The sequence below is a fragment of the Typopeltis vanoorti genome, chromosome 9 (assembly GCF_054136105.1).
Source record: "Typopeltis vanoorti isolate ZY-2024b chromosome 9, IOZ_Tvanoo_1.0, whole genome shotgun sequence".
In the NCBI taxonomy this organism is placed as follows: Eukaryota; Metazoa; Arthropoda; class Arachnida; order Uropygi; family Thelyphonidae; genus Typopeltis; species Typopeltis vanoorti.
The window spans coordinates 129,009,104-129,031,257 of NC_143557.1; the positions used below are offsets into that span (position 1 = coordinate 129,009,104).

General features: G+C 35.8%; 1 protein-coding gene across 2 annotated transcripts in view; it reads left to right on the forward strand.

Annotated features, from left to right (window-relative positions):
* Nucleotides 1-22,154, forward strand: part of LOC150103536 (intraflagellar transport protein 74 homolog) — a 124,275-nt gene that overhangs the window by 24,549 nt on the left and 77,572 nt on the right. For both annotated transcript variants that reach the window (XR_016548786.1, XM_090397652.1), the window contains exon 4: nt 13,422-13,542. Coding sequence is in view for 1 of the 2 variants with exons in the window: in XM_090397652.1 (XP_090253778.1) it covers nt 13,422-13,542 (121 nt within the window). In the remaining variant the exon portion in view is untranslated. The remainder of the gene's footprint in view (nt 1-13,421; nt 13,543-22,154) is intronic.

Consider the following 22,154-nt stretch of genomic DNA (forward strand, 5'->3'; position numbering starts at 1 on the left):
CTTTAGGAGAAATAATAGCTTCCTACTTCTTCCTCACTTACTGTTTTGTTGTGCCTACGTGCACGTGTCTTGTACTTATGTTCTTGAAAATGGCAACATGACGTTGCCGAAATATTGAAATATATTAAAATTTATTTTAATGTATATCCTAGTATGTTGTAATTTCCTTAAATTATATAGTGAAAATGCATAACCAACGTCTAAGTCTTTCCACGAGAATTTACTAAAATAAATTTAATTAATAATTCCAGTATTTCTTCAAATGCCATTATTATGGAACAAAATATAATAAGATATGTGCACTCAGGCACTACACTAAGAAATGAAGATGAAGCTAGTTGAAAGCTTTTTTTCATTTGATTATAGTATAAATTAAAGATGCCAAAGATGTCAGCGAAACAGTGAATTGTTTGCTTACACTTTATCCAAGTGTTAGCAAACAATGTTTTCATGTAAAGTATATTCACAACTGAACTACTTGTATATAAAGGCTCTGCCATTCCTTAATGCAGTGTGCATTGCATTATGAGATACTAAGGCAGTGATGTGAAGTCATTAGCTTCTATATACAAGTAGTTCAGTCATGAAGATATTTCATACTCAAACATTGTTTGCTGGGGTGCTTAAGGGTCAAAGCTGTATAACTGAGAGGAGACTTCCACATAGCCTTTAAAGGAATGCGGAGAACCGACCAGGGCTTCTGACCTAATGTCCATTTCTCACCTTCTCGTGGTGCACTTATTGCATATCTACCTCGATACTGAATGAATGAGGATGGGCTGGCAATTTGGGATTTAGCCGACCAAATTGTATTCTTATTGGCTTAAACCAATATAGAAAATGATGGTACAACATGACAAAAATTTCATGCTGGCTGGGGCGTCGCCTGGTTAAACAAGGCCTCCACTGTTTTTGTCAGGGAACCAGGGCAAATAGCGAAAAGTCAGCTACTGGAACAAATCTGAAATCACACCCCAACTCAACATCGCCAGAGTTAAAGATCAGTACTATCAACATAACAAGCCTGAATGGCAAAGAAATGGATCTAGCTGTAGAATTTGATACGTACCAGATCGACATAATAGGGGTGACTGAAACGAAAAAGACAAAAACTGGTGAGATCTTTCTGAGCAATAAATACAAAATGTTATATTCAGGAAATGACAATCAAGGAAAAGGAGTAGCCATAGTATTCAACACAAAATATGAGGCTAATCTTGAATGGCTGGTAGTCTCAAGTAGAGTGAATGTGGACTAATATCAGAATGTAGAATTGGACAATGTGACTTATTTGTGCCTATGGTCCCGCAGAAGGTTCTACTAAGGTAGAAGTGGAGGAATTTTTTTGATGCTTTAGAAAAAGCAACTCACACAATGAAAAAGGAAAAGTTGGTCCTTGTTGGAGATCTAAATAGCAGAGTAGGAAATGATTGTCGCACATACAAAATATTTTGGGAAAATTTGGAGAAAAGAGCAAAGCTAATAATAATGGCAAATACCTGTTGAATTTCTGCTCAGGACATGGACCGGTTATTACTAACACCATGTTCCAACATAAAAATGTGTACAAATTCACATGGAGAGAAGAAGCAAGGAATAAGAAAAGTCTAATTGACTATGTTACTGTTGATAATGATGTTTTCTCCCTGGTGCAGGACACCAGAGTGTACAGAGGATTTGAAATTCGAAGTGATTACTATTTAGTCTTGAGCAGGATAAAATTATATTGAAAAGAATAACATGTAAGAAAGTTTTAAAGTGAATAAAAGTTGAGCAGCTCTCAGATGTGAACTATAGACCAAACGAATCTAAACAAATACACAAAGATTATTGAAGAAAAAATGAAAGGATTTGAGAACAGGAACCAAACCTTGGAGATTCAGTGGCAAGCCTTGAAGAAAACCCTGATTGATTCAGCTAGAGAGGCATGTGGTGAGGTAGTCTGCAAGGATAGAAAAATCAGAACTCCATGGTGGACATTAGAAGTTAAAGAGGCAGTGAAGGAAAAGAAGAAAGCATATCAATAGTTGCTGGCAAATAAGTCAGCTTTTGCTCTTACAGAATACAGAGACAATTATCAGAAAGCAAAACACTGTAAAACTAGCTAAACAAAAGTCATGGGAGGACTTTGGCAAGAACATAGAAAATAAATATCAAGAAGGTGGCAAAATATTCTGGAGGTTGTCGAAGAAGCTTAGGAATGGAGCAAAGAGTGCTGGGAGTAAAAAGTATGGAGTAATTTCGAATTATGGAGTAATTACTTCGAAAAACTTGCTAAATGAAATAAGCAGTGATAGCACAGTGGTAAAAAACACTCAACAGGCATACAGTCAGGAATACATATCCAAACTTGAAGTAGAAAAAGCCATAAAACGCTTGAAATGTGGAAAGGCAGGAGGAGTAGATGATATTCGACCAGAAATGCTGAAGTATGGTGGTATAAAAGACTTACAGTGGCTGCACTGCACAGTTCAGAAAGCCTGGACACAGGGACCAATTCCTGATGATTGGAGTAGAGCTCTCATAGTACCCATATATAAAAAGGGAAATAAAACTGAATGTGAGAATTATAGAGGTATTTCCCTACTAAGTATTCCTGGTAAGATTTATGCAAGTATACTCGAGAAACAGTTGAGAAGAATTGTGGAAGTAAAGCTTGGTGAAGAACAAGCTGGATTCAGGCCAAATAGAGGCTGTCAGGATCAGATCTTCACTTTACGACAAATAAAGTGAAGATCTGATCCTGAGAAAGCATGGGAATATAACAAAGATCTGTATTTAAGTTTTGTCGACCTGGAAAAGGCATATGACATTGTGCCAAGACAGAAGCTATTCAATACTCTACAGTTATATGGAGTCAATGGAGCATTATATCAAGCAAAGTTAGTCTGTATTTGAGTTGTAAGTCAGCAGTTAGAATTAAAGGAAGTACAGGAAGATGGTTTGATGTTAAATCTGGTGTGTGACAAGGATGTACATTATCCCCTCTGTTATTCATTATCTATATGGATCACATTATGAAGGAAAGTGGTATTAAACATGATATCAGAATTAGAAGTGTTAATGTCAGCTCTTTGCTTTATGTGGACGATGTTATCCTTCTAAATAAATCCGCTACAAGTTTGCCAGATTCCCTGACTAAATTGAATAACTGTTGTAATAGATATGGTATGAAGGTCAGCATTAAAAAGACAAAGACAATGAAAATAGGTAAAATTGTTGATAATGTCAACTGTGTTGTGAATGGAGAATCTGTGGAACAAGTAAACCATTCAGGTACTTAGGCACAATTTTTAGTGAAGATGGTAAATAAAACTGGTATGGTAAGAAGTCAATTGAATAAATTCATATGGAATAAGAGAGAAATTAGTCGGAACACTAAATTAGCTGTATACAAGACAGTGTTCAAACCAGTTTTAACTTATGGATCTGAGAGCTGGATCAGAAGTAAAACACTTGACCAAAGATTAAATACTGAAGATATGAGAGTCCTGAGAAAGGTTAGAGGGTTGTATAGATGATGTTAATGGCAATATCATATTAAAAACGAGGATTATTAGGAAAGAACTTGACATTGTCGGCATCCAGGAATGCATTCTTTCTTCTTCTTCTCTTCCGTCTAAGACGGGTTGAGTCTTCTCTTGAGCAGGATCTTCCAGTCTTCTCTATTCCTTGCTGTTCGAAAAAGTTCCTTATATGTTCTGCATCCCAAGATGTTCTTTATTAATTTCAGCCAGGTAATTCTTGGTGTTCCAGGTCTTCTTTTTTCAGTTGGAAAAGTATTTATTAGGACGTTAGGAAGTCTGTCTGTGTCCATGCATACAGTATGTCCAAACCATCTCAGTTGTTGTTTTCTAATTTTTTCTATTATTGTCTTTTTATACAATAGTTCTTGTCTGACTGTGATGTTTGTTTTCTTTTCTATCCAACTTGTTCAATTTATTTTTCTTAAGTATTTCATTTCAAATGCCAGCAGTTTTTTCTCCTCTCTTTTTTTAACTGTCCACGCTTCTGCTCCATAGATGACTGTTGGTATAATTATTGCTTCATATAATTTGATTTTGGCTTGCTTAGATATCTTGTTTGTTTTCCAGATTTTCTGTAATTTTCCCATGGTGGTCCATCCTATTGCTATTCTGTGTTTGATTGTTTTGAGTTCATCTATTGTTTCTGTTAGTTTTGATCCAAATTATAAAGTTGTCTACTTGTTCTATTTGTTCTCTGTTTAGGGTGGCTGAGATGGTAGTTCTGTTCCTCCCTATTTTCATCACTTTTGTCTTTTGTATGCATTAGCAGAGCTAATCTCAGGTGGTATGGTCACTTAAACAGAATGGGCCAGGAAAGATTAGCAAAACAAGTGTTCTCTACCAGGTTAGCAGGAAAACGACCCAGAGGAAGACCAAGATATAGGTGGATTGATATGGTACAAAGTGCCTTAGACGATAGAAATATAAGATCTGATAATGTTGGAGTCTTGACAAGTAACAGACTGATTTGGAGGAAAATTGTAGATAGGAAGTTAGTAATGATGTAAATTTTTCATGTAGCACTATCATATCCTGTACACCCCTTGAGGGTACATGTCAGGAATTTGATGATGATGATGACATTGTTTGCTTACACTTGGATGAAGGATTAAACCAAGAATATAAATTCCTGGCATCTTAATTTAATTTGAAGATGAAGCATGTCAACTGAGATTAGGCCTAAACTCCTAATGGTTCCTCCCAAATTGGGGGCATTCTTGACTATAAGATTATTATAGTTTTGCATAATATGAATAATAGATACAGCCCAATCTTATTGTAGCAAACATCATGAGCTCATCATAATGAACTGCTGAAAAATACCATGAAAAACCCCATGGATTCTGTTCTGAAAATTAAATGCCAGACCTGCTGCTAAACCAAATTATTCTTGGTCTTTACAGGCTTTCAGTAATAAGTTTACTGTAATTGTAATATCTCTATTTTAATCCTGCAGGCATTTCTTCCTAAACTGAAATCTGATTTTATTATTATTATTACACAAAGAGAGGGAGAGAGAAATCTTTATAACATGCTTAGATTAGAAGGCGTTCCAAAATAAACTAAATGCGAATAAAGAAAACTAAATGGTGTGAATGTTCTTCTCTTGAAGAATAGCCAAAGTACAAAACTGCAATATTAGAATCCAGGAAACTTGACATTGTTCAAAAAATAGACCATTATTTGAATGTTTTTTTAGTTGCTTGTCATGTTGCACATAAATGGCTTTTCAGCTGAAGTCATATAAAGGCAGAATGATTCTCTTTCCCTGCATATTCCCAGAAACTTAGATTTCTTCTTCTTCAAAAAAATATTACTTTCTTTGTAATTCCAATCATTCCCAGTGTGTATGTGTATCATTAGCATCAAATTCCTGATCTTCATATGGAGAATATAACCATCTTAAGAATAATTATTTCATTTTCCAACATTTAGACTTTCATATTAAGGTCATCATCTGGAGTACACACACATATATATGTATACAGAGACAAGCTAAGTTAAATTTCAAACAGTATGCCAAAATGACAATGATTTGATTAACAATTATTCTATTGACCTGACCTCTAGTGGAAAAAAAGAGACCTACATCATAAGCTATATCCTACTTATTTATAACATGCTCAGAGAACAAATTCATATTACTTTTAATGCAGCATTAGTGATGGCCTAATCAATGATTTAACATAAATGTGTTAGATTAAGGCTATGATCCTGGATTACTACAGTCCTAATTATAATTTATAATGAACTCTTACAACAAAAGGTTATGTGGGGGTAGAATATGTCCCATCCATATTCTTGGGATTTTTAGACCATCATTATTGTTAAGATTAGGATGGTCGATTAAAATTTCACAGGACTCTAAATCTGTGCTTGTACCACTTTTTGGTATGAGCACAGATTTCGATTACGAGAACAAGTGTCTTTCCAGTCAATTCTATGTAGAGTTGGCATAATCAGAAATTCCTGATTTCCATAGTTATTAAATTTAATACATCATTTATATTCCTTTTTCTGGATAGGAATTGTGCGTCCAGTTTCACCTATATAAGGCAAACCAGAGGTGCACTGAATACAGTATACTTCATGGTGGGCTAGGGGTGGGAGTGGATCCTTGGAAGATTTGAATAAGTTCTTTTATTTTGCGGGAGGTTTAAAGGTAGTATTAATTTTGTATTACTGTGGTATTCTGTTTATTTTATCTGATATTCCTTTAATGTACGAGATAGCATGTAGTCATTCCGTACATTTTTTTTTCACTAGAGGTCAGGTCACTAGAATAAAGGTTGATCGAATCATATCAACTTGCACATAAATTTAATGTAGCTTGTCTCTGATAATTTTAATATGAAGGTCAAAATATCGGGAATTTAAAGTAATTATGCTTAACATGGTTGTCTCCATAATTTATCAGAATGAATACTTATCACCATGTAATATTAACATGTTCGCTGCCAACTACAAGTATACTCATAGTTGGTATATGAGCCTCACAAGCCAACTACGAATATACTCGCATGACGCTTACCGCCAGCAACGAGATTAATCGTTGCAGGCTGCCCTTGAAGAAGTGAAAGTGCTTGGTGTGCAGAGCGTAGCAGCGAAAGTGCGTATACTCGTAATTGGTATATGAGCCTCACAAGCCAACTACGAATATATATTCGTATATCGATTACCGCCGGCAATGAGATTACTCGTACTGACGTTGAAGAAGTGAAATTGCTTGGCTTGCGGTAACAAACTATGCCTGAGGGGTGTGGCAGCGAACGTGTTAAAGGAAAAAATCCTGTTATGTGCCAACAAGAGGCAGACAGGATATTATGATGGTAATATATGAAAAGTTTACATTATCACTAACTTCCTATCAAACATTTTCATCCCAATTTAGTCTGTTGTCTGCCAGGACTACAATATTGTCAATCTTATATTGCAGTCTTATAAAGCACTTGTAATTCCATCAATCCACATAGACCTTAATTTTCCTCTGTCTTTTTCATTCACCTGCTTTTATAATCTTTCCTTTTCTGTTCTGTTTAATTGATCACATTACCTTAGATTAGCTCCCACACATTCCTGAATGCTAACAGTGGTGTTAGCATTCGGGGAAAGGGGCATAGCATCGTCATTAGTAGTGGCTGCCATACAAGTGTTGCTCAGATAAGTCATTATTTTTTAATAGATATTGGTGATATTGTTAAATATAATTGGTGGTATTTTCTTTATTTTTGACTTTGTTGTTTAGTCTTGACTATTATATGTGATATTCTTTCAAAAACGTTCTACTTTATGGCACCAATGTGTACAAGAAAAATGATGACCAAGATTGATGTTGACTGATATCAATGTGCAGGATTTAGTGTGGTGTAGCATGTGCTTAATGTACTCATTAAGAAATGTAAGTCATGTTGGGAGCAAAAGAGTGAAGTGACTCATATTATGGATATAAGGCAGAATTGTGGAAGTATTGTGGAGAGTGTAGCAGAAGCAGTGGATGATAGTGTGTGAAATATGAATGAGAGTTTGAAAGAAGTGCTTGAAAGTAATATTGTGAATGATGCCATCGAAGAAAGAAATTGCACGTTTACGCAGACTCTTTCACCAGACAAAACGTGAGCTTGACCAACTGGAGAAACAATTTGGTGTATTGTACAGAAGTACAGTGAGAGTCTGGAAGTGCAAAACCAGGGAAGCTAGAGATATTAATGGGGTAAGCAATTAAGCATGTGTCTAGCCACCCCTGGGAAAAATGAGTATGAGTGCAGAATGACTGCAGAGATACCACCTCTAGGATATATAAGTATGAGTGCAGGAATGATTGTGAAGAGCTCAGTTTCTCAGGTTTCAGATCTGAATAGGCAGGTAATGAGATTATAATAGGGTAACTTTGGATCCAAGGGGATATTGATAAACTCCTCTTCTTTATAGGAGAGGAGTTTATGGCATTTGTCAGCTCGACTTGGCCAAATATTATTGCCATCAATGAGACCTGGTTGTCAGAGAATGATGTAGTTACAGGGATGTAATGTAATGAATATTGTATTTTCAGAGAGGAAATAGGTCAGATGGAGGAGTATTATTAAAGCCAAGGAGCTTCAGTCAACAAAAATAGAAGTTAGGATGATTGTAGATCTGATGAAAATGTTCATTTGAAGCTCTCTGGTGTGAGATGGAGACCAATAGGACAAAATATATTGTATGGTTGCTGCTATAGACCTGGGGATTCAGAAGAAAATGTGGAGACATGCATCAGCAGATTAGCACAATAAGTGCAAGCTGAGCAGTTATCACGGGGAAACTTCAACTGTGGTGATGATATAGATTGGAAGGGGGAGAGGGCAGATGGCAAAATGGAAATGGAATTTATATAGTTACTAAGGGATAATTATCTGAAACTGCATGTAATGGAAGGGACCAGGGGTTTGAGAGTGTTAGATCTGGTAATAGCATCAGAAGATCTATCTATAACTACAGCAGTAACTCTACCTGTGATTTGGGAAAGTGACCTAGGAGGTTGCTCCACATGTGGAAATTTCAATCAAGAAAGGGTATATGTGTAGAACTACAAAGCTGATGAATATGACAAACTTTGGAGGGAACTTAGACAGCCATAAGAAACTACATGGAATGAATGTCATTAGTGCTTTTCTTTCATGATTATATGTTGATCAGAATTCATCATAAAAATTATGGAAACAATTACCGTGTTAGTGTAAAACATCAGTTTAGTATAAACCAAAATAATCACTTTACATTTCTACCTTCATTGTCATCATGTGGAGTATACATATATATACAAAGAAACAAGCTGCACTACAATTTACATGGTATGCTAAAGTTACATTGATTTGGTCAAATGTTAAAACTATTGGCCTGACCTCTGGTGGAAAAAAAAGCAAGAAAAGGCCTCCACACTTTTCAATTTAAATAAACGTTCAAATTTGTAGCGACATCTGTGTAGGAGGAGAGTCTTGGACCAAAGGATGTTGTGGCTTGTTTCTAATCCATGCTGAGCTAATCCAGATTTCTCAGGTTTGTTGTGTTAAATTGATGACTGATGCTCTTGAATTCTTATTTCTATAGAACGTCCAGTTTATCCAAAGTAGGAAAGATTACAATTACAAGGAACTTGATACACAGCAGGTAGAGACAAGGTTGAGCGTTTATCTTTAGATGAAGGAAAATGGGTGGATAATTTCTTAATAGGTGTATAAGTGGCTGTTAAATCATATTTCTTCAGAATTCTTGAAATTGGTTCTGAAATCCCAGAAATGTAAGGAATTGGAACTCGACGTATTGAATCTTTGTTGTTCTGTGTTGGATTGTAAGAATCGAAAAGATGTTGTATATCTTTTCGGAGAAGCCATTTAGTTTCATGTGATGTTTGATAGTCGAAAGTTCTTTCTGTAATAAAGGAGAAGTTGAACAGTTAGTTTTGACTCGTCGGATTAAACATTTTATGATTCCTGTTTTTTGACAAGGATGATGAGCAGATTCTTTGAGAATATAACGACCTGTGAAAGTTGGTTTTCTGTAAACTGTTGTTGTAAGAATACCAGAAGGAGAACGGATGAGAAGGACGTCTAAAAAAGATAACTTGTCTTTTTCAATCCCCTTGGTAAACTTTATACGAGGATCTAAGGAATTGATACTGCTTAAAAAGGAAGGTAAGGAGTCTCTGTTGTGAGGCCATACAGCAAAGATGTCATCTATATATCTAACCCAAAAGGATGGGTGAGAGAATATAGATGAGAACAGGACTTCTTCTAGATGTTCTAAATAAAAGTTGGCAAGAGTAGGAGTGAGTGGACTTCCCATGGCTGTTCCTTCCACTTGGTTGTAAAATTTGTTTTGACATAAGAAATATCAGAGTGCATTACGAAATCAAATAACTTTATAATATCTTGTGGGAAGATGTCGGCAAGTAATTCTAAAGTCTCTTTGAGAGGTACATTCATATATAAAGATTCTATATCAAAGATAACCATAAGATCTGTTTATTTAAGAAATTTAAGAAGAGTTTATAAATTTAAGAGTTTATAAATCTCTTACCCATCCTTTTGGGTTAGATATATAGACAACATCTTTGCTGTATGGCCTCACAACAGAGACTCCTGTGTTGTGAGACCATACAGCAAAGATGTTGTCTATATATCTAACCCAAAAGGATAGGTAAGGGATTTATAAACTCTTCTGATTTCTTAAATAAATTGAAAAACATCACTCTACAACCTACAGATCTACAATTCCTTACATCCTTGTATAAAGTTTGCCATGGAGATTGAAAAAGACAACAAGTTATCTTTTTTAGACGTCTTTCTCATCCGTTCACCTTCTGGTATTCTTACAACAACAGTTTACAGAAAACCAACTTTCACAGGTCGTTATATTCTCAAAGAATCTGCTCATCATCCTTGTCAAAAAACAGGAATCATAAAATGTTTAATCCGACGAGCCAAAACTAACTGTTCAACTTCTCCTTTATTACAGAAAGAACTTTCGACTATCAAACATCACATGAAACTAAATGGCTTCTCCGAAAAGAGTACACAACATCTTTTCGATTCTTACAATCCAACACAGAACAACAAAGATTCAATACGTCGAGTTCCAATTCCTTACATTTCTGGGATTTCAGAACCAATTTCAAGAATTCTGAAGAAATATGATTTAACAGCCACTTATATACACCTATTAAGAAATTATCCATCCATTTTCCTTCATCTAAAGATAAACGCTCAACCTTGTACCTGCTGTGTATCAAGTTCCTTGTAATTGTAATCTTTCCTACTTTGGATAAACTGGACGTTCTATAGAAATAAGAATTCAAGAGCATCAGTCATCAATTCAACACAACAAACCTGAGAAATCTGGATTAGCTCAGCATGGATTAGAAACAAGCCACAACATCCTTTGGTCCAAGACTCTCCTCCTACACAGATGTCGCTACAAATTTGAACGTTTATTTAAATTGGAAAGTGTGGAGGCCTTACTTCAACGTCCTAACTTGAATCGTAATGACTGTATATCTATATCAAAAATTTGGGAAAGTTTAATCAGGATAACACATTAATTTTTTTTTGTAAATTTCCTATATTAGTCTAATGTTATTTAAGATTATTATACGAATTTCTGAATTAATATCTTTAACACGTTCGCTGCCAACTACGAGTATACTCGTAGTGGGTAAACCTGCTTCACAAGCCAGCTACGAGTATACTCGTATGACGCTTACCGCCGGGAACGAGATTATTGTAGTGACCTTGAAAAAGTGAAAATCCTTGGCTTGTGGGGCTAGCATCAAAACTGTGTATTCTCATAGACCGTATATGCTCTGTACAAGCCAACTACGAGTATACTCGTAGGACGTTTACCTCCGGTAACGAGATTATCGTACTGACCTTGAAGAAGTAAAACTGCTCGGCGTAGGGGAACAGACCATGCCAAAGTAGCGTGGCAGCGAACGTGTTAATTATGACTTTAAAAATGTTTACTCTTCTAATACTTAGCGATATGACATCACGCGGCTTGGTTTATGTGTGAATGATCAATTGTTCGTATTCCCCTTCGTTTTTGAAAACTATTCCTATGTAGCCACTGAAGATGGTCTGTAATATTCAAATATTCAGACCAAAATATTTGGCAAATTAAACATTATTCTTGTGCAAACGTGTATATATTTCTAATCATTATGTTACAAGTATCATTAAAAAATCAATGCATATCTAGTAATTTGGCGAGCAGCAGTGACACAACCTTGATAGCTGAACAAATGAACAACTCTAATCGCACTCTGACATTCCCTATGAGCACCTGGAGCATGCGCATTGGAACAAAACAGTATAAGAATGCTTCTTTGACACATATAATATTTGAAAAACGTGCAGACGATTTGAAGGTGGATATTCAGTTGTTTGCTGATGATCCAAAACTAGGGAGGGCAATAGTTGATAAAGGTGATATAGATATCTTATGGGATGATTTAAATGAATTGGCAGTGTGGGCAAAGGACATTGGGTATCAATTCAATGTTGTAAAATGTAAAGTAATGCACTTTGGGATGAAAAGATTACATATTTCATATCATGTTGAAAGCTTTTCCACTTGGTAATACTATAAATTAAAGATGTCAAGAAATTATATTCTTGGTTTAATCCTTTATCGATGATTAAACCTAGAATATAATTTCTTGTCATCTTTAATTTATAGTATAACCAACTGGAAAAGCTTTCAACATCTGTCTCTAATCCAGAGTATTTTAATAATAAGGTGTGACACCTTATGGCTACTTGTATATGGAAATATGACTTCTTCATTACTTCAACCTTGGTATCACTTTTGGCTTTCACTGATGCGACCTCAATAAAGGTCAAAACCAGTCTGGGTAGTGGGTCTGAGTTTAACCTTATACATTATACACAGCACATATGTGCTTTGCATTATGGAATACTAAGGCAAGTGATTTGAAATCATTAGTCTCTATATATGCATTACCCAGTCATGAAGTAACTTCACCTGCAAACTTTGTTTGCTTACACTTGGATAAAGGATTAAACCAAGAATATAATTTCTTGACATCTTTAATTTCGTATCATGTTGATGGTACTAGTTTGAGTTATGAACATTCATTTGAGTTATGAACATTTACAGACAATTGATGAGGCTTGGTAATTGGGGATGATAGTGGATACAGATTTGAAATTCAGTCGGCAAAATAGCTCAGAGGATTACTTGGATGCTGAAGAACATTTTGACAAGTAAAGATACGGTGGTTATTGTCCCTCTTTATAAGACTATGATTCAGCCACAAGTTGTTGACTACTGTACACAGATTTGGTCATCTGCATTTCATGGGGATCCAGTATTTGAATTAGAAGAACAGAAAATAACAACAACAAGAAATACATCTGATTGTGTAAAGGAAGGGTAGAAGTCATGGAGATCATCCTGTTTGACACTATTGTGATTCTAAAGGACACTAGACTGAGGCAAACTGGGTGTTGGAAGATTGACACTTCCATGACATTGACATTGTCACTTAAAGTATTAAAGCTTTTGGTAGGATGAGAATTATCTGGTATTCTGGTAGGTAGATGGATGATTTTTATTAGGTTATTACCTAACAGCAGATATCTTTCATCCATACCAGCTCGAGAATAAAGCTGGTTTGAGTTATGAACATTCAAAATACCTCACCACAAGAATGACCATTGTGTTGGATGGTTGGACTGCTGAAAATCATGCTTCAGAAAGAGATAATGAAAAAAAGTCAGAGTGATTATTTGAATTATTTTTATTACTATAATTGGAAGTAATTATGAGTACAGTATTTTTATTGCTAAATATATGAAGTTATATTTGAAATAATTATGAATAAGCTTTTTTTATTACTAGATATACAGAACTGAAACAATCAAATCAAGACCTTCAAAATCAATTAGAACAATTGCAGCAGCAGTTAGATACTCTGAACAGTCGACGTACAGCTTTGGAAGATGAGTTAACCCTTTCACAGGTCTGTAAAAATTGCATTAGCAGTTTGTTTTAAATTTAAGTAATTTCTTGTACAAGGGGGGGGGGAATGTTTTGATAAACACCTAGAACAAAAATGATATTAAAGCAACTGATGTAACCACAAGAAAGAACATATCTTAAAACCCTTTAACCCCATTGTTTCATCAAATTGTAGTAATTTGTTTTTTTTTTCTTTTAGGATATACAGGGTGTTCGGGATAAATTTGACATATTTATAATTAATTATATTTTTCCGTAAGTTACATGTATTAACACACACTTCTCTTCATTTAAAAGTTTGGACCCTTCTTCATTCATATACAAGATGTCAGAAAGGATGGATAGCTGGAACCCACCTGAATCATGGAAGAGAATAACTTGTATCATGATGATTCGTGCCCACCATCAAAATAAGGATATTACGACTGCTGCCCAATGCTCCCTGAATACAGTAAAAACAATCAGGCATGAACTAGAGACTTGCAATGGTGACTACGAGGATGTAGCAAGAAGAAAGATCCCTAGCAGACGATCTGATTGCGTTCGTACAGCAGAATTCCTCGCAAATCTGCAGGAACAGGTGTTGAAGAACCCTGGCATTGGAATTCGGGCTTTGTTCGTGGAGTTGCTAACTGTAGTCAAGCCCTGGATAACAAGGGTAGCCAATGGTAGGCCGTATGTATGGCAGCAGGATTCGGCCCCTTGCCACACCTCTGGGAAAAGTCAAAAATGGTTGTCTGAAAATTTCTACGACTTCACCAGTCCAAATGTTTGGCCTCCAAACTCCCCAGACTTAACCCCATGGATTATTTTGTATGGGGCGCAGTTGAAAAAGACACCAATCGCACTTCCAGTAATACAAAAGCCCAGTTAATGGATAAAATTAAAACAGTTTTTGCGGCCCTTCCCAGGGAGACTGTAGCATCAGCTTGTTCGAGGTTCCGAAGCAGAATTGAAGCTGTGATCGATGCTAATGGTGGTTATTTTGAGTAAATCTTGTTGATAGTATTGTAATTAACTCTGCCTGTAATGTTTTTTTGTCAATTCATTAAATTTAATAGATACAAAGAAGATTTTCTTTTTCCTTACGAAACTGTCAAATTTATCCCGAACACCCTGTATAAGAAGCATGTCAGAGGTTTTGAAGAAATTCAAAGACACAAAGGTGTGGGCCATCAAGTTTTTCATGTTACAAGAAAAGTCTGCAACTGAGATTCGCCAAACTTTGTGTGAGATTTTAGGGGACTGTGCCCCAACATATCCAGCAGTTGCTAGATGGGTGGCCAAGTTTAAAACTGGGCATCCCGAGACAACAGATGCCCCCAGGTCAGGAAGACCTTTCACAGTGATCACACCTGACAACATGATACAGTGAATGCTGTGATATTTGATGACAGATGAATACCAGTCAAAAACTTTACAAAGACTCTGGGGATATCCAAGGAATGAGTTGGGGTTGTTATCCACCAACATCTGAACTTACAGAAGTTCTCACGAAGTGGGTTCCCAAATGTTTGAATGCTGACCAAAAGAGAGAATGTGTGCTGCCATCTCAAGGGTTTTGAGTCATTTTGAGAAATCAGGTGCAAATTTTTGGCTTGTATTGTGATTGTTGATGAACCATGGCTTCATCACTATGAACTGGAGACCAAACAACAGTCAGTGGAGCAGAAACACAAGGGTTCTCCATGGGAAAGAAGTTCCAAACCCAAAAGTCAGCATGGAAGGTTCTTGCCATTTTGGGATATGGATGGTGTAATTCTTACCAAGGTCCTCAGAAAAGGTGAAACTGTTACAGCAGCAGCAGCAGCAGTTAATTCAACAGCTCTGAAGGAAAAGTGCTGCAGGAAACTGAGCAGAGGTATGTTGATTTAGCAGGACAGTGCACCTGCTCACACTGCTCATGAAATCCAACAGACAATACACAACTTGGGCTTTTGATGTCTGCCTCACAAACCTGTTTGCCAGACTCCATCTGACTATTTCCTATTCCCAAATTAAAAAAAACACTTGAAAGGAACAAAATTTACTACAAATGAAGTCATCTGCAGCTGAGGACTGGTTAGTGCAACAAGGGAAAGACTTTTTTCTCAGAGGATTGCAAATGATGCAGCAGTGTTGTAACAAATGTATAGAACTTCATGTGGAATATATAAAATAATGTGCATGTTACGTGGTTCTACCTAAATTCCTTCATGGTGATTCTCACAACTTTTTAGCACACCCTTGTATAATGAGACCCTGTAGAGAATCCATAATGGTAGAATCACTCGTGTACCACAATAAAAATTAAATTTGTATAATTGATATTATAATTTAATTTTACTGTGGTACATGTGATTCTATAGTGATAAATTTAAGTAATGGCAGTGCTATCTGTATAATGAATAATTTGGCTTTCCTTTTTGTATCAGTAAACTGATTATTTTGGTATATTCAATATTGACATATGAAAGCCATTTTCTGGATTGAAAAAAACAACAACGAAACAATACATTGACAAACGTCCTATCACTATAAATATCTTTTTCTTCTAATTGTATTTTCAAAAGGTCTAAGTGACACTGATTGGTAGCTGGTCAGTTTTCATCTCATTTTTCACTGTCACCAGTAGTAGCAGAATATCATTTTGTTAGCATGCTAGCTGAGTAGTGGTGAGAATATGGCATATATCTGTAACATCTTGTGTTCTTAACCGTTGCTTTATGTATATATATAATCTGACTTCCACAGTCAATTAAAAACCAGAGTTTCTTCTGAGAGAAATTATCCTACTTGTCTATGCTGAAAATCAGCTAACTCAGGAAGTGGCTTAACAGAGACACACAAAAAAAATGTTTATGAAATATTTTATTTGTAATAACCCATCTCAGACCTATGGGGGAGTGAAAAGTTCTGTTAAACACCTATAACAAAAATGATATTAAAGCAACTGATATAACCACAAGAAAGAACATATCTTAAAACCCTTTAATCCCCATGTTTCATCCAATTGTAATAATTTGTTCTTTTTCTTATAGGATATATAAGAATACATATCAGAGGTTTTGAAGAAATTAAAGATCATCGTCATCAAATTCCTGCCATGTACCCTCAAGGGGTGTACTGGATATGATAGTACAACATGAAAAAAATTACATCATTACTAACTTCCTATCTACAATTTTCCTCCAAATCACTTGTCAAGACTCTAATATTATCATTATCAGATTTTATATTTCTATCGTCTAAGGCACTTTGTACCGTATCAATCCACCTATATCTTGATCTTCCTCTGGGTCGTTTTGCTGCCAACCTGGCAGAGAACACTTGTTTTGCTAATCTTTCCTCTCCCAATTCTATTTAAGTGACCATACTACCTGAGATTAGCTCTGCTAATGCATTCCTGGATGCTGACAATGTCAAGTTCTTTCCTAATATCCTCGTTTTTAATATGATATTGCCATTGATGCCATCTGTTCCCACCTATAATCTTTCTCAGGACTCTCATATCTGCGGTCTCTAGTCTTTGGTCAAGTGTTTTACTTCTGACCGAGCTCTCAGATCCATAAGTTAAAACTGTTTTGAACACTGTCTTGTATACAGCTAATTTAGTGTTCCGACTAATTTCTCTCTTATTCCATATGAATTTATTCAATTGACTTCCTACCATACCAGCTTTGCTGATTCTGTTGTCTAGTTCTATATTTAATTTACCATTTTCAGTAAAAATCGTGCCTAAGTAGCTGAAATGTTTCACTTGTTCCACAGGTTCTCCATTCACAACACAGTTGAGATTTTCAATGATTCTGCGTTTTTTCATTGTCTTTGTATTTTTATTGCTGACCTTCATACCATATCTATTACAACAGCTATTCAATTTAGTCAGAGAATCTTGCAGACTTGTAGCAGATTTATTTAGAATTATAACATCATCTGCATAAAGCAAAGAGCTGGCATTAACATCTCCAATTTTGATATCATGTTTAATATCACTTTCCTTCATAACGTGATCCATATAGATAATGAATAACAGAGGGGATAATGTACATCCTTGTCTCACACTAGATTTAACATTAAACCATCCTCCTGTACTTCCTTCAATTCTAACTGCTGACTTACAACTCAAATAAACACTAAGTATTGCTTGATATAATGCCCATTGACACCATATAACTGTAGCGTATTGAATAGCTTCTCTCTTGCCACCTTGTCATATGCCTTTTCCAAATCGACAAAACTTAAATACAGATCTCTGTTATATTCCCATGCTTTCTCGACTATTTGTCATAAAGTGAAGATCTGATCCTGACAGCCTCTATTTGACCTGAATCCAGCTTGTTCTTCACCAAGCTTTTCTTCCACAATTCTTCTCAACCGTTTCTCAAGTATACTTGCATAAACCGTACCAGGAACATTCAGTAAGGAAATACCTCTGTAATTCTCACATTCAGTGTTTTATTTCCATTTTTATATATGGGTGCTTTGAGAGCTCTACTCCAATCATTGGGAATTCGTCCATCTGTCCAAGCTTTCTGAACTGTGCAGTGCAGCCACTGTAAGTCTTTTATACCACCATACTTCAGCATTTCTGGTCGAATATCATCTACTCCTGCTGCCTTTCCACATTTCAAGCCTTTGATGGCTTTTTCTACTTCAAGTATGGATATGTATTCCTGACTGTATGCCTGTTGAGTGTTTTTTACCACTGTGCTATCACTGATTGTTTCATTTAGCAATTTTTCGAAGTAATTACTCCATACTTCATGGATATCTTTTTCTTCCATTTTAATGTCGCATTTATCATCTCTAACTCCTTTTACAGCACTCTTTCCTCCATTTCTAAGCTTCTTCAACAACCTCCAAAATATTTTGCCAGCTTCTTGATATTTATTTTCTATGTTTTTGCCAAAGTCCTACCATGACTTTTGTTTAGCTAGCTTTACACAGTGTTTAGCATTCTTGCATTTGTCTCTGTATTGTCTAAGAGCACAAGCTGACTTATTTGCTAGGAACTTTAGATATGCTTTCTTCTTTTCCTTCACTGCCTCTTTAACTTCCTGTGTCCACCAGGGAGTTCTGATTTTTTTTATCCTTGCAGACAACCTCACCACATGCCTCTTTGGCAGAATCAATCAATGTTTTCTTCAGGGTTTGCCACTGAATCTGCAAGGTTTGATTCCTGTTCTCAAACTCTTTCATATTTTCTTCATTAAACTTTGTGTATTTTAGTCTACAGCTCACATCTGAGAGCTGCTCAACTTTTATTTGCTTTAAATACCATCTTACCATACCATCTTAGATTAGCTCTGCTGACACATTCTTGAATGTAACAATACCAAGTTCCTTTCTAATGTCTTCATTTTTAATATGATTCTGCCATTGATGCTATTGGTTCACTCCCCTAATTTTTCTCAGAACCCTCATATCTGTGGTCTCTAGTTTTTGATTTAGGTTAGAAATAAAGCAACTCTCAGATCCATAACTTAAAACTGATTTGAACACTGTCTTGTATATTGCTAGTTTGGTGTTTTAGCTAATATCTCTCTTATTCCATATAAATTCAGTTTGATTTTACCCACCATACCAGCTTTGCTTATTCTGTTGATTTCCAGATTTAACCTGCCATCTTCACTAAAAACTGTGCCTAAATAGCTGAAATATTTTACTTGTCCTGTAGGATGTCCATTCAAAATGCAGCTGAAGTTTTCTATGCTCCTGCTTATTTTTAGTTTTGGGTCTTCTTATTGCTGATTTTCATGCCAAATTTGTTACAGCTGTTATTCAGTTTGGTTAATGAATCCTGGAGACTTACACTAGATGTTTTTAGGAGTACAACATCATCGACATCTCCAATTCTGATATCAGGCTTATTGCCACTTTCTTTCATAATTTGATCCATACAGATGATAAATAGGAGTGAAGATAATGGGCATCCTTGTCTTACCCTTGATTTTACATCAAATTATCTTCCTGTATTTCCTTCAAATCTAACTGCTGACTGACAAATTAAATATAGACTATGTATTGCTCTGTATAATGTTCCATTCCCTCCATATAATTGTAGTGTTTTGAGAAGCTTTTCATTGGGCACCTTGTCATATGCCTTTTCCACATATGCAAAACTTAGTACAGATCATTGTCATATTCCGACATTTCTCAACTATTTGTCTTAAGTTGAAAATATAATCTTGACAACTTCTATTTGTCCTGAATCCAGCTTGTTCATCTCCAAGTTTCTGTTCTATAAACTTTCTCAACCTCTTTTCAAGTATGCTTACATATACCTGGAACACTAAGTAGAGAAATTCCTCTGTATTTCTCACATTTCAAGTTTTTGATAGCTTTTTCTACTCCAAGTATTGATATGTGCTCCTCTTAAATTTTTTAATATGGTTCTGTCACTACTTGGTTCATTTAACAGTCTTTCAAAGTAATTACTCCACATATTCTCAGTTTTCATATCACCTTCATTATCTTTGATTCCTTTTGCAGTACTCTGTCCTCCTTTTCTAAGCTTCTTTGATAGCCTCCAGAACATTTTGCCACCTTCGTGATATTTATTTTCTATATTCTTACCAAAGTCTTCCCATGACTTTTGGTTAGCTACTTTTACACACACTTAGCTCTCTTACATTTTTCTCTGTATTCTTTTAGGGCATCTGCTGACTTATTTGCTTGAAACTTCTGGTATGCTTTCCTTCTTCTTTTCTAGGACTGCTTCTTTAACTTCTTGTGTTCATCATGGTGTTCTTATTTTTCTATCCTTGCTGACAACTTCACCACAGACTTCCCTAGCTGAATCATTCGGTCTTCTTCAGAGCCACTGAGTCTCCAAGGTTCTTGTTTTAAATTTGTTTCATATTTTTTCTTCAATAATGTTTGTATAGTTGAGTCTACGATTGACTTGTAAAAGTTGCTCAACTTTAATTATTTTTAAAACTTTCTTACTGTTATTTTCAATGTGATATCCATTTTTATCCTTAGTACTAATGGTCAGTTCCAGTTTCAAATTCTCTGTACACTTGTATCCTTAACTAGTATGAAGATATTGCTATCAACAGTGATGATATGAAGATATCACTATCATGAGGCTTTTCTCATTTCTTGTGTCTTCTCTCCATGTGACCTTGTGCATGTCTTTATGTTTAAAAATGGTGTTAGTAATTACTAGTCTATGTCCTGAGCAGAAGTTCAGTAAATACTTATCATTATTATTAGCTTTGCCCTTTTCTCCAAACTTTCCTAAAATGTTCCTACTGTATATGTCTGGTGGGATTCATTTCCTACTCTGCTGTTCAGATCTCCGACAAGGACTACTTTTTCTATTTTCTTTAAGTCAGCTGCCTGTTCTAATGACTCAAATAATTCCTCCATTTCTTCATTGGAAGAACCTTCTATTGGACTATAGGCACAAATAAGTTTCATTGTCCATGTCTCCAGTTTGAAGTTTGCCTATATAACTCTACTTGAAGTTGCCTTCCAATCAAGAAGTTTATCTTCATGTTTGGTGTTGAATGTTATCGCTACTCCTTCTTTTCCTTGATCATTATTGCCTGAAAATAACTTTTTATACTTATTATTTAGTAAGATCTCACCTGTATTTGTCTTCTTTGTTCTTGGTAATGCAAATTATGTCCACATGGTACTTTCCCAGTTTTTCTGCAAGTTCAATTTCCTTTTCATTAATAATCCTTTATATTGATGGTTCCTATCTTCAGTTCTTCTGATGTTGTGTTTTTTATTCTTCTTCTAGATGTTGAGTTGGAGCTTGTTCCAGTAGCTGACTTTTCACTGTTTGCTCTTTGTCCCTGACAAAAACAGTGGGAGCCCTGTTTAACTGGGCGGCACTCCAGCTGGCATGAAATCCCATCTGTTGTACCATCATATGAATTTGTAGTTTAAGCCAATATACAATTTTGTCAGCTAAGTCCCAAATTGCCAGCCCATCTTTGTTCGTTCAGTACCCAGTAGATACCTAGTAATGGGACACACCACGGTTGAGGATTGGACATTAGATTAGAAGCCCCAGTTGATTCTCTGCATTCCTGAAAGGCGATGTGGAAATCTCCTCCCAATTATTTGGCTTTGACCATTAAGCAACCCCTTTTTACCATATCTATCCCCCAAGCGATCCCCTTTTACATATCTATGCTGCATTATATGAGCACTGACCTACCATGGAGGTGGACTCATATGCAGACAATTCTATGAAAAAGACAAGTGTCTTCTTCTTAGAATTGCCATCAAACTATCAATTGCTCTCATATCAGTATTATCTATAGTAATAGAAAGAGTTATCAGCAGTCAACTTCTGTAGCACCTGGAAAAATGACAATAATCAGTGACCACCAATATGGATTCTGCCAGTCAGAACCATGGCAGATCTCTTTGCCTGCATCAAACACCATGCATGCCACAGAAAGGTTTGGAAAAAATTGTGCTGTAGCATTTGACATTTCCAAGGATTTGACAGAATTTGGTATCAAGGGCTTCTCGACAAATTGCTATCTTGTGGGATGCCTTTCACCTTTTAATTGGATTGCAGGTGCTCTTCAGAGCTCTGTTATTTTAACAACCCTTTTCCTCATATGCATAAATATCTGTCTCTTACCTACCTCAAACCCTCTTCAC